The sequence below is a fragment of the Chroicocephalus ridibundus genome, chromosome 13, assembly GCF_963924245.1.
Source record: "Chroicocephalus ridibundus chromosome 13, bChrRid1.1, whole genome shotgun sequence".
In the NCBI taxonomy this organism is placed as follows: domain Eukaryota; kingdom Metazoa; phylum Chordata; class Aves; order Charadriiformes; family Laridae; genus Chroicocephalus; species Chroicocephalus ridibundus.
The window spans coordinates 13096996-13110749 of record NC_086296.1 but is presented as its reverse complement, the minus strand read 5'-3'; the positions used below and the strand labels follow the sequence as shown (position 1 = coordinate 13110749).

The window sequence follows — 13754 nt, the reverse complement described above, 5'->3', positions numbered from 1 at the left end:
CAAGGGTGAGACAAAGCGCATAAATGCAACGCGCCTTTTTGGACATTTAAAGGAGGAACAGAAATCTCCCGCAGCAAGCGGCTCAGAGGTTTCTTTATCAGCCTGCGGCCGAACCAGGACAGAGCACAGAGCTCAGCACACCCGCGTTCTCTCTCTGACTTTGAAAGCGAGGAAGCATCACCCAAGCCCTTTCCATATCCAGGTTTATAGGCTGACACCAGCAAGGGCCTGAAGAATGCACAGCTCATCAGAAGCAAGTTCTCTAATACTTCATTAAGGACTTGCCTATTTTTACCCAGCCGCCTCAATTAGCACAGCACTTAAAAAAAAAAAAAATCCTCAGTGAGCTCTTTGCTCTAATAGCCTGCGACTTTCTTATACCAGAGCAGCCCAGCGCAAAGGAGCAGGATCCAAGGAAGAGCACGCAGTGCGGGTGGAGAACGGTGGCTCTGCAGCACGGACGCTGCATGGAGGAGGCAGCAAACATACAGACCAGCCTGCCCGGCAGCACAGAGGTTGGAAGAGGAGGAAGGAAAGCTTCCAGCACCTTCAGGTTCTTTGGTTGCTGCCGGAGCTCCATGAAATGCTTCCTGTGCAGCTCCCGCTCTCGCCGCTTGTTGTATTCCAGCTGGTTCTCGAGCTCAGTCTGGTGCTGCAGCCGGATCAGGTCCATTCGCAGCTTCTGCAGCGTGTGCAGCTGCCTGTACTCCAGCTCGCGCGTCGACTCGTCGTGCCGGATCAGCATGGCGTGCTCCATTTCCTTCTGGGTCCGCTTCTTGTTCAACTCCTGCGCAAGAGGAGAGCAGAGCACAAGACGACAGCTGAGGAGCGATTCTCTCTGCCCCGTGATGCTGTAGTGAGTTTGTGAGGCCGGGTGTCCTAGTCACGGCAGCAAGGACTTCCAGGTGCCACAGGGAAAGACAAACCCAGCAGCACGATGGGAACATGCGAACAGAGCAGCCATTTAGCATCCATCCATCCATCCCTCCCTCCCTCCCTCGCTGTACCCTGCTCCTCTGGCAGCTCCTGGATCACCAGGGAGTCTCCAGCAGGTGGCACTGGGACCACACGCGAGCCCTCTGCGACTGCTGAGAATCACTCCAGTTCTTAATAAATAAATCCTGGCGTGCTCAGAGCCGGGGGAGGTCTGGGCTGGGGTGACTGACAGAATCAGGGGCTCTTATTCGTCTGTGTCTAATTACCCTGAGCCCCTGCTAGACCCAGACAGATGAGGCTTCTCCTGCATCACTAAGACTGGAATGGCCAAAGCAGAGCTGTACAGTGCCAACACGCCGCACCAGGTAAGAAAGAGAACTTGGTTTACCACTGTGTACAGGTGGGTTTCAGCCCCAGATGCACCATGCTTTTTAAAAAAAGGATACAGCCCAAGCCTCACACAGTTTTGCGACGTGCACATAAGAGTTCCTGCAGTCTAGGAAAACCCTCACCGAGTTACAAGCCAAGGCAGAGGAAGACACCGGATTCTCTCCCCGATTATTGCTAATATTTCTGTCTCAAGGTATCAGCAACAACCTGTGGAGCACAGAGCTGGATCCAGCTCAGCCAAGCAGCGATTACAGCTGTACCCCTTGCTGATATTGGGTGTCCTTCACAGATGGTCTGCCGGTACGCCTCCGTTCCAGCTCTCGGGTTTACAAACTCACGGCTGTGCTTCACGCTAGACTAAGAGAGGCACAGCGGGGGCGGCCTCGCTCTGCGCACGCTGCCCAGCGCAGGCTCGCTCTAATGAGTTTCTGCAGCAGAAGCAAAAAAAACCCCAACTAATTATTCCAAGTTGTTGCTTGCACCTTGTAATTCATCAGCACCTGTGAACTTCAGCCCCCTTGGCTGTTGCCACCGGGAGAGGTCTAAGCCAGGAGGATGGGGAAGGAGTCAGGGCCAGGTCTTGTCCCCGCATCCTTGGCCATGAGGACATTGCACGTGTTTACACTTAAGCAAAACTTGTGCCACGACAGCCAAGATGAAAAATTAGATCTACCGGTGTGCTGAAATCCTCTCCCGCTTGCGCAAAGGCAGGTAGCACAGCGAGCAGGCGGTGTGACAGCCCGTGCAGTGAGCTGCGGCACTTGTGCCTTCATCTTTGGGACAGGACGGGACGGGCAGCCTCTCTCAGCCCCATTCCAGTTCCCACAGCGTGAACAAACAGAGGCACTCCACTCCTCTCAAACACCTTCCCACTCGCACATAAAGAACCTCTGTGGTTACTTAAAATACCAAGAAAAAAAACCATTTTGAAAGAGCTATTTACTGCAGGTGCCTGATTGGTGAATTTGTACTCGTTAGTAGGGACATTACTTTCAAGAAATAAACACTTAAATCATTCTGAAAATTAGGTCTCTTAAGAGCTGAAATGCAGGAGCCGAGAGGAGTGTTTCCTGGTTAAAATCCCACGCTGGAAAACTGAGTTTTGTTCTTACCCCTGCCTCAGAGCTTAGGGGCTGTGATAAGGATGCCCAAATCTGACTTTTCAGTGTCATTCATTTTCAGGGTGTCCAAGTTGAGATGTCTGATGTCACCTGCAAAGCAGCTGAGCAGCCCCAGGCACATCTGAAGCCAAGAGCAGCAAAGCTGCCAGCAGGTAAAATACAGGGCAATGTTAAGTATGCCACAAAATTTGATGGTAGCAGATTAAGTACATCATTATTAGAAATTTTTGAGAACTCCCTCACTCTCAGCCTTTATTGAAATACCTTCCTATGTGATAGCCTTTATCCAAAACTAACATTAATGAAGAATTCAGATACTAGAGCAATGACCACAGAAAAATCTACAAGTAATAATTCTTTCTCCGAAGTGGTATCTGACCACAGGCAGCCTGTAAGGCAAGGGTTAATAACTGACGAGGAAGAGGAAGATGTTGAATAGCTCCTCATTAACAGAGTCTCCCCCATTCTGTGCACTAATTTGAACACAGCCCAATGGAAAAGCAACACCTGATTATTTGCAGACCACCAGAATGCAGACACGGAAGAGGACTGAATTTTTGCTGTTTCTTACATTTGTAGCATTTCATTCCATAACCTTAATATTGTTCTTTTAAGGTTAATTACATGTATTTCAACCGTGTAAGTTTTCGGTAGCCAACAAGTAGAGCTCCTCACGTGATGCTTTTCAGCTTTTCCCACAGGTGGCCCTGGCACCCAACACGGCACAGGCTGCCCTGTGCTGTGGAAGGAGCCCAACAGGAGCCCCCAAAATCTCAGATGAAGCATCTGACCCGGAACGGGTGGCCCACATAATGTTTCTGTCTGCAAGACAATGATGACACCCCTCTTCAGTTAACAAAAGCATCCACATCTGTGTGGAAAACTATTTCCCAAAATACGTTTCTTACGTTTTTCTCAGTTCTGTTTAGCAACTGGAAATGTGAAGATCTAATGTCAGTCAGTCTAACCGTTCTACAGACATGAAGCTAAAACAATTAAAGAAATGCTTGGGAAAGGAAGAGAAGAGTGCCATACTTCCCGAATGTTCTGCTGCTCCATCTCATGCCTCTTAATCATCGTTTTTCTCTTGAAGAAACGGCAGTTTTTGTCATAGTAGAGTCTCTGCTGGCTGAGAAGATGGGCCTCCTCTTCAGCCTGCGTGTGCTGCAGGTTCTCCTTATGTTTGGATATTCTTTCTTGCTTCTCTTTCTTCGGCGTGCTGTGGTCCTCGTTCATTTCCTGCAGGCATACAGGGTCAAAACAAGGCTTCCCTTAGCATCGCAGTGCCACAGGACTCGGAGGACCTTCAATTACTGGCTACTCCTCTGCCATCCGGTTCACGAAAGGACACCAAAATCCCGACTACACCACCGGGTACCAGCAGAGCCAGACCCGGCACCTGGCCGTGCCCAGCCCTGCTGCCTCTAGAGTTGTATTATGACCCACCAAGAGGAGGAGGAAGCAAGTGGCCATTAAACACAAACATCTCGGGGGCTGAACAGTGCAGCCACGAGGGGACAGAAACACCCCACAGGGGAGGCTCTGCCTGGCCAGGAAAGAGAATGGCGCAAACCCCTCCGTTCCCTTCCCAGCTCTGCAACTGGGGCTTAAGTTTTATTTCAACAGGACTCTTGCTCGATTCTCTTATCGAACTGGATACCTAACACGGCTCCTTGCTATTAATTTTCTCACCCCTACACTCTTAGCAGCAAACGATTTTGCAATGCGGTGGGGATGCTCTACTTCAGTCACGCCATTTGGGATAAATAAGCTAAATACTAAGTTACTATTTTTTCTAATTCATATAAGCAATCACAGGGCTTTTAGTCGAGTGACATCCAAATGGCAGCTCTAATTGCTTAAGCTTTAACAAAAAAACCCCAAAGAACAAACAGATACGGAAAACCGGGAAGAAGAATTCTCTATGAAGCCCCATTTTCCCCTCATCACCCTTGGTTTCAAAGATTCTGCTCTAACGCAAACTATGAAGGCACCTCTGGCACCCTTGGAGATTATTCTAGAAATGCTGCCAGATGCTCCCAGTTCCTGAAAGTTTACTTGCCAAGAATCTAAATGTGCCTCCAAGCGTGACAGTATCCCTTAAACCCCTGGGCTGGCCCAGGTTTATCAAAACGAAAGTCTAGCTCATGTTCATTCCACACCCCTTCAGCCCTGAAAATGATGGTTTCTTGCCTCTTTAATCTTTTCCTTGCAAAGCTTGTATTGTTTCTTCTGACTTTCTAAAAAGGTCGCCAGGTCTTTCTTTTGCTGAGCCAAAATCTGTTGCTGGAATTTCTTTTCATCTGCTGCAGCCGCCTTTGCCTGCAAGGCACAGAGAGGAGGAAAAAAAAAAAAAAAAAGAAGAAAAACCCAAAGGGTGAGGGAGCAGGTACTGAATCCAGCACAAATCAGCCTTCTGTTGCACCTTTTTTTGGTCTGTCATTGTCCCATCACTGTGCTAGACAAAGCCATGAGTACTCACATCACATGAAAGCTGCTTGCTCAAAAACCCCATGAGGCCCACATACATTGAAGACCTTCCTCATGCTTCTTACCTCTCCACCAAAACCACCCCCGAGGGTAAAATCCCACCAGTTCCCCATAGGGATTAACACGTTGATTTTTAAACAGACAGCGTAACAGCAGCAAGCTTTGTCACTGCCCCAGCCGCCAGGCAGAAGCCCCCTCCATGGGCTCCACAGAGCCTGTCCTTCTCTTTCAGCTGTCTGTCGGTAGCGACAGCACTGGTCGATGCCAATGGAGGGCCCATTGTCCAGAAGGTTGACTTGTAGCTGGGAAGCTCTTTCACAAAACTGGCCAGGGCAGCTCAAGGCAGTAACCATACAGTGCACAGAAGAACATGGGTTTTAAGCAGCACTTCCACAGCCTTCTCCTAGAGATCCGGTACGCACCTCTCACTCCGATCTTCTCCACAGCTAGGGAGCCCATGACTCTACTCACCTCTTTCTCCATCACAGCCACTTGCTTCTTGGCCAGCTTCTCCAGCTCAATGGACGAGTTGTTGGCATGTGTCTCCACCTCCTTCTGCAGCTTGAGGCGGTGCTCGTCCATCTCGGCCTTCAACTTGTTTTCCAGGGCGATCAGCTGCTTCTGGTGCTGGCGCCGCATCCGCTTATATCCTGACATCTGTTCCCGCAACTCGTTCTCCTGCTCATGCTCATGGATCTGTCTTGTAACCTGATGTCAGGGAAAGGGGAAGAAGTGCTACATGGACACCTTCACAGACAACCCGTCTCCATATTAGCTGCTTACTTGTAAACCAGACCCTGCTTTGCCATACTCTTAGAAAGCAACTTTCAGGGAATGCCATTGCAGGTTTCAGAGTGCTATTACTTAATACCACAAACCAGGCCATAAGATTTCTCTCTCCTGATTTCCCCCCCGTCGTTAATGAGAATTTTATGTGCGTTTTCAGTGACACAGCAGAAAAATGTCACGTTACGAATAAACAAAACAGCAGGTTACTTCTGGAAACAAAGACGGCTGCTGGACAACCTTCTTCAGAAACAGGACTCAAATGGACTTACAAGATGGCATCCATTTGAAGAAAGCCCCCAACCCACCCATCCTTTCCTTCCTCCCCAAGTCACCACAGTTGCAATTCAGTCCCTCAATACCTATTTTCTGCAACGAGTAGTCTCCTTCAAAATTTCTTCTTAAAATTCAAGAGGATGGCAGACTGAGCTCACTCCCTAACGGAACTGAAAGTTTTCTAACAAGGGAACACTGTTCTGGAACTGTGTGCTCTTAACAAGATTCATCAGATGGTCTAAGCAGATTTTAAACCCTGCTCAGCTGAAACAAACTCACAAGTTCCACATTCATTTCCATGCCTAAGTGCAACCGTGCGAAAGGAGGAAAAAAACTCCCGTAAGGCGTGCCAAAAATTTTCAGAAGGAAATGCAAATGGTAATGCTTCCATTTAGAAATAAAAAAAAAAAGCATCCAAGACTGATATCTTTATTTTTTATACAGACCCAGGCACTTCACGTGTAAAGTTCTGCTGATACTTCATGATAGATCTGGGAGCTGAAAGCTGGAGCCCTTAGTACATGCGTGGAGCTTCAGGCCCTGATACTGTACAAGGAGACCTCTCCCTTTCACACTTAACAAGGATGAAGAGAAGAGCTCAAGGATGAAGAGAAGAGCTCAAGGATGAAGAGAAGAGCTCAAGGATGAAGAGAAGAGCTCAAGGATGAAGAGAAGAGCTCAAGGATGAAGAGAAGAGCTCAGCCCTTTGAAGGTGACCATTGGAGCTTTCTGAACCAACAGTCCTTGCTGCAGTCTGCAAGCACCCACCCTTCCTGATTAATTTCTCCATAGCGGTCAAGAGAAAGAACTGGCACCTACTACAGTACTGCTGCCATTTGAAGGCTATTTTTCAGAGATCTTCAAAGTAAGTCCAAGTGTAGGATGGGATGCACCTACAGACCCGAGAAGGCTCAAGTTCAACAGAAGAGAAGCTGCTTTACCAAGTAGAAAACCAAGCCGACTTGCTGACAGCCCTGTGCTTCAAGACTAGCAGCTGACAGGAAGCAGTGATCAAGTCAGAACTCCAAAATCAACAAGTGTAACACCACAGCTGACGTGTCACCCGAGACAGACAGCGTGCTGCCACCTGTCTCAGCTCAAATGACTACCGACACTTGGGAGGGGTGTGAAGAGGAGGTTAGGAAGAGCCTTCCAAAGCCTTCACCTTGAAATAGATTAACAACAATTCATGGTAAATAGTTACCAACCAAGCAAATTATAGCCAGAGCCCTGAAATAGAAACAAGACATGAAAGGGTGAAGCTACTGGACAGCCTCTGTTTTCCCCTCATCCCTTCCAAAGACAACCCCAGAGAGGAATCAAAACATTTAATTGCAAAGACAACAAAGAACTAGTCTGACCGCAGTGCCGTGTCAGACTCCACTAGCAGGAAGCGATGATGGTGGGTTCACCACATTAGGGAACTCAAACATCAAGTACGAGGCAAGCGATGATGCATAAAAATCACACCCTCCTTGTACAAGGAATTTTGGGATGTTATTTTGAAGTTGACTAGTTTAAGTATATACTTACACCTCAGCAACTGGTGTAACATAGCAGCCTTCAAAGGCTTGCGACGAGGTAAGGAAACAGATCCCAGCCAGATAGAAGGAATATGTGAGATTGTAGAAGCGACCACAGAAACACAAACACAGTATTAGCCCTGTGTATCGCTATAGTTCAAAAAGCTGCTTTGTTTTGGTTTTGTTAAGTGTAACAACAACAGCTATACTTTCCAGCAGTTGGTAAGCATTTGAGGGAACTTGCACATTGCAGTCAAGTTCAGCAAGAATAAGATCTCTGACAGAAGCTTCCAGGTAATGAAAGTTTCTCTGAGAAGTCACCCAAGTTAGTGATAAGAGACAGACGTCAGGTAACACAGGCAACCCCCCAACTTTTCACATACGCCATTTACTACATTAAAACGACATACGACTTGGTCAGGGACACGCAGAGGCAGGGAGACATGGTAAGTGCCACCCAGCAGTACAAGATCTTCCTGGATGCGCTATTTTTGATTGAGGCCCGGCCTTTTTGTGAACGGTGGGACATTCCGCACGGCACACTCCGTTCCAAGAAGTTGGCAGAACAAAGCAAAAAGCAAGAGCATAAGGAAAAAATGGATCTAAGAATCCACTAGCAACTTTGCCAGTCTCCCCTTTGGTCTAATCTCCAACGAGATTTAGAACGTGCACTTGTTTTATTTACAGCAAAAATCATTACATTTTTATCCTTACTTTTTGCTGCTCTTGTGCACCCCATTTCCAGCGTCACTCCCCTTGTCTCCATCAGGACAACAACTCCATCTTTGAAAGATATCACATTTGGTCTGGGATATTTATCCCCAACAACAGGATGAAATCACTAATTGTAACGCTAGCTAATTAAAGTCTTCCAGTCGCAGCAGAAGATGAGACATTAAAAAAAGTCAGAGGAAAACAAAAGCAGCATTTCATTCCTCAAGACAAGAGAAGAAGGGTAGACTTGCTGGACATTTTGTGGGTTTAATGTCTGCATGCTCATACTAAAGACCTAATTTATCACCATACACTCTAATCCAGACCAACTCTCTTCAGAACACCGCCTTCGAAGACAAGGTCTCCAAATGGTGATCTTGGAGAACGGATGAAATTGGAAGAAACTGGTATTAGTTACTGAACACAACCAGTTCTGGACCGGAGAAATACTTCAGACTAAGCACATTAACACATGAATGAACGAAGCATGATGGTTTTAAAAATGAAGCCCCTCATGAATGAACAGCTTGAGTGACCATTTTAAAAAGAGAATTTGAGGAAGTTCCAGTAATCACTTTCCTGGTGTCCTTAGACAAAGGCACTTGGAACTTTACAAAGCATTTCACAGACATAATCCCATAGATTATGATGGGAAAAAAGATGACAACTGAATTGGTCATTGCAAAATTTCTTCTCCAGGTAACCAAAGAACATCAGGATCCTTTAAAGCAGACCTCCTGCAGTTTCCTAAAGCTCCATCTGCAGCACGCAATAATCAATCAGTTCATCAGCAGAAACAAAAACCTGTATAAAACAGAGCAGCTTTTATTAAGGTATGACATTTTCTCAGTTTCTTATCTCTCTGTATCTTTGGCAGACACAGAACTGAGAAGAGATGCTTTTTCCAACCTACTCCCACAGGCACTTCACTTGCCATAAAAATCCAAACTTTCTCTCTTTCACCCCTCCAATTTTTTCACTTTACATAAGGGAAGCTGGGCTCACAACTTCTCCGAACCTGCAGCTCTTTAGAGTTCCCTTTCTACATTGTTTAACCAAGACAGTGAACACTGTTTTAAGGGACGGTTATTCTCACCTCTCGATAACCAAATGAAACACTGAGCTACCCTTTGCTGGATGAGGCAGAGTACTGAGCAAGACACTGCCAGCAGCCTCTCGCGGAGAAGAACTTTGAGATGAGAAAGAACAAGTTCAGTATTTTTAGAGCAAAGAACTACAAAGGCAGCAGCCAGATGAGTCCATTAGGAGAAACTCAACCATCTGGAATAAAATGTCATTGCTTCAGCAGAAGAGGGTGCAAGAGAACAGCCGTCGTGTAAACGTACCTGGTTTTGGAGTCAGGCTGCCCCACTGTCATTTTAATGGCCACATCAAGAGAAGCCTGCTCACCCGTACCTAGACATTTGGCTTTGCAGACCCAGGATGAGATCACATAACTCTTTTGCCGGCATTTGGATTTCAAAGAGAATGCCAACGCCTTCAATTGAGTCCACCGTCTGATCTTTCTATGAAGTTTTGAAAACTGTAAAAGCAGCTATCGAGGAAATGCATGAGGTGGTGGGGAGCTAAGGGGTCAGGCATGAAAGACATCCAGAAATGCAGATCGATGCATTTCTGCACATACTTAAAACACACCTTTCACTTGAAAATGTTGATGGGGGGTGTGTGTGTCTTACCAACATGCAGAGCCTCCACCCTTCCGAGCTTCAAGGCTTAGATTTCTAGATGTAACTTTTAATTTACACATCACTGATAGTCTACAAAATAATACAGAGATGTAGCAGGTACCTGATCTTCATTTCAGATAGTACCTTTCACTACAACAGCAGAAATCTGCAGGGTATCTTCCACCCCTGTTCCAACTGAGTGATGGTTACTATTACCACAAGAGTGTCATGCAAAAAAAAAAAAAAAAAAAAAAAGAAAAAGAAAAAAAAGAGGTGGAGGGAGGGAGGGCTGGGTTACGCAATGACCAAAGAGAAAAGCAGCTCAGGAAAGAGTGACTAATTGCTGCTTGAATTATGACCAAAGATAAGCTCCTTGAGCTTTCTTGACCACATTTGCTCATTTTTTTCATTAGGTTTCGTTTGTTTTTTTTTTTTCTTAAGCTGAGTACTATATCAAAGCATCGCTGAAAGACTAGGAAGTTATATTCCCAACCTGTTTCTTTGTGGGTAGCTCATGTCACGACTTTATCTGGAAGCCTGTCCAGTTTCCTTCTTATTCATGGGATGCTTTTGCAGAGCAACAGGGCAGGGGAATCACACTTCAAACCACTGGGACACCTGGAGCATAGGGCTGTCTAATGCACTTCTCCTGTCTGTAACCCCTACACTCGCTGACTTGTGCTTGGTTTTGGAAAAAGATCCAACTTCCAGGTTGAGAGCATCCTTTTACAAATGCCAGTCTTTGCTCCACCCGCAATATCCTTATCTAAGGGTGGATAACCAGGACTTGAGGGCTCAAGACCCTGGTCTCCACCAGCAGGAACAGCTGTGAAGGAACACAGTCCCCGGCCCCCCGACTCAGCGCTGCTCCTCTCTAACGCTGCCCTCCTCGTGTGTTGGGGGGTGGTGTTCAGCAAATCCCACAAGAAGTTTTTACACCCAAATATCATCCCATATTATTGAATTTAGGGTCAGAACTCCGTTTTTCTGATGCTCTGCAATACAGGCCACCTGATGCTTTCGACTGCATAACCCTTCTGTGCCCAGCTGCTGAGGAACCAGCTGATGGCCAGCAGCAGCAAGGTAAGGAACCATCAAAGCATGTTGGTTTGCTGAGCTTTTAACACTGTGGGATCTCCAGCACTCACTCACACAGGATTCATTCTTTTAAGAAAGAGGAAATTAACACGGAGAGATTTAAGAAAATCTGAATTTCTGGTTTCACACTATCAATTTCAGACACGTTTAGGTCATTGTCCCCGTTATCAGCTATATGGCTGACCTTGCCCTCCGCGCAGGTGTTTAAGCAGGCGACAAGGGGGCAGGCATGAGAGAAGTTTTCCCTTGGCCAGGGGAGCAGCAGCATTCAGTGCCGCTACCCACTGACATCATCCAGCCACCGAGCGGTGATCGAATGCACAGTGATAAAAAAAAAAGTGTGCTGACAGCCACGCCGACACTTCAAACCCAGGCACGTACGCGGGCATCCTTCATGGGCTGTGCCATAGGTCTTAACTTCACATTTTTTCTCCTAGATTGCCATTTTGGAACACTAACAGGTGGAAATGAAAGATTATTAAAGGGAAAGCCCATCGCAAGGTTAACTGAAGTAAAATATTTCTGTTGTAAACACAGGGAAACTTCTCCCCCATCACATATCCTCTCAACCTAAGGACACAGTAACACCTCCTGAAGTACCAAGGTGGTGCTTTGGGAACTTCCCTCTGTACTGGCAAGGGGATTCGTGTGCATATGATGGGGACAACAAAGCTTTTCCATGACACATACTACCATGTGCTTTTCCAAAGGCCTGCTGGCTAGGGAGCTAACTGGTGGGACTTCCTTCTCCCCGAAAGGACGCTGTGCCGTGCATGTACCACTCACCTTAAGCTCACGCTAAGCGTGCACACTAAACCCTCCCAGCATGAGCCCAGACACACTCTGTATCAGAGCATGTTCCATAGAAAACCAAAGGAAAAAGAAAAGTTCTCCAAAAAGCCTACCATCTTCCTCACCCAGTATTAATTTTATCTTTGTCATCATTTTGTCACTGAAGTAGAGAGATTTAGCAAATCTAAGTGACTCAGGAACTAAGGCAGACACAGTCCCAGCCCCACAGGAGGCTGCCGTGGGATTTAGGAGTGACCCTGGGACATTAGCTGTTTCCCCAGAGCTTAGAGGTCTGGGAAGACCTCACAGTCCATACCAACATCTTTCATCAGCTCCTAAGGTGGCCTTGCCATGCAATACCTTCAAGCCACCCAAGCAGCCCAGGGAGGATACACTGAAGGAGGACAGGAGTTATGGACTCTGCTGCTGAAGGCAGGACAGAAGGTGTAGCAGCTTTCCACAGGGAGAAAGAGGAATATATTGAACACGCGTATCTATCTATCAATCAAATAGCATATATATTTTGAGTATGATACTTGAACCATTCAGCATTTCTTCCCTCCAGCCACCCTAACTGGATCCTGCTTTTATTTGCCGAGTGCAGGCAATAGTGTTGGCACTACACTGGGTGCATGCACACACACATACACAAGGAAAAAAAAAACATAAAAAAATCACAAGGCAGAGGGTCTCCAGGAGCCCAGAGATCCCGACTGTGTCAGGTGTGCTGCACGAAGTCCTCTAATGAACACATTTCTAGGTCACTCTCTAAATTAGGGGGGAGGAGGGAGGGAAAGGGGAGCAGGGGACACGGGCCTGGGGAGCACTCAGGGTACCCAGGTACCCAGAAGGACACCTGCAAAAGATGGAACTCGGATGCTCCCCTCAAATCTCAGCCCATGAAGCATCCGGATAGAAGTCCGAATGCCACAGCATCCTTTTAGATTTTAACAGCAGCAGCGGCAACCACCACACAGGAAAATTGTGGCTACTGTCACTGCTGCTGCTTTTTCCCTCCACTCACAACCTTTAGCTGTGGTCACACAGACACACACTCCGTCTTGTGCACGTAGAAACGGGAAGGGATTCGGAGAATCAAGAAATGGTGGTACAGCAGGAAAAAACCCCACCGTTCAGGCAGGGTGAAGCGAGAAGGGGAGGGCTTGCTGGTGTAATTTCGGGGTTGGTCTAGGATGATGTCATAGCACTGAGCAAGTGCCGTGGCCGAACACTGGGCACTTCCTAACGCTCCCCCGTCCATCTGACCTCTAATACCAATCGGGCTGAAATATTGAAGCTGACATTTATTTTAGCTTTAAAAAGCCGTTTTTTTTCCCCCACTCCTTTCCCTCCAAACCGTTGCTATCGCCCGCAGCCCGTGCGGATGCGAGGTGGGGGAGGCAGCACGACAACTAACTCTTCCGGCACACACCCCTTTCCCTACTACAAAGGCATCCTCAGCAATCACATTTGCAATAGTACAAATCTTGATGGATTCGTCCCATCCCCCTCCTCTTTGTAAGCCCACAGCCCGCCGTAAACCCTCTCCCCTTATCGCAACCCAGCAATCCTGCCGAGGGATCAAGCCGAAAAATGCAGTCACGGTACAGTTGCTTGAAATAAATGAATGAATGAAAAAAAAAAAAAAAAAACCAAAAAACCACCAACCACCAGGCAAGCGGCTCAGCCGGGAAGCAGCAGCCTTATTGTTTCAAACCCCATCTGCATCCCCATAGCATTTAAGCATATTTCACACAAGCACATACACACGCTTTATATGCACATGCAAATAAATATATTAACAAAAGAGAGAGGTAGGAAAAGGGAGGGAATGGGCGGAGGGGGGGGAAATTTGAGATTATATTAAACTTCCATCCAGGAAAGTGGCTGGAAACAACATATACTGGAAACAGAGAAATGAAATATATTCTGCACATTTT

At 46.9% G+C, this 13754-nt stretch overlaps 1 protein-coding gene across 4 annotated transcripts in view; it reads right to left on the bottom strand.

The window, feature by feature from the left end:
• Positions 1-13754, bottom strand: part of TAOK3 (TAO kinase 3) — a 95423-nt gene that overhangs the window by 2148 nt on the left and 79521 nt on the right. For all 4 annotated transcript variants that reach the window (XM_063351511.1, XM_063351513.1, XM_063351512.1 and 1 more), the window contains 4 exons: positions 5409-5645; positions 4641-4769; positions 3483-3686; positions 548-787 (listed from right to left, as the gene is read on the bottom strand). In XM_063351511.1, coding sequence (XP_063207581.1) covers positions 548-787; positions 3483-3686; positions 4641-4769; positions 5409-5645 — 810 coding nt within the window. The remainder of the gene's footprint in view (positions 1-547; positions 788-3482; positions 3687-4640; positions 4770-5408; positions 5646-13754) is intronic.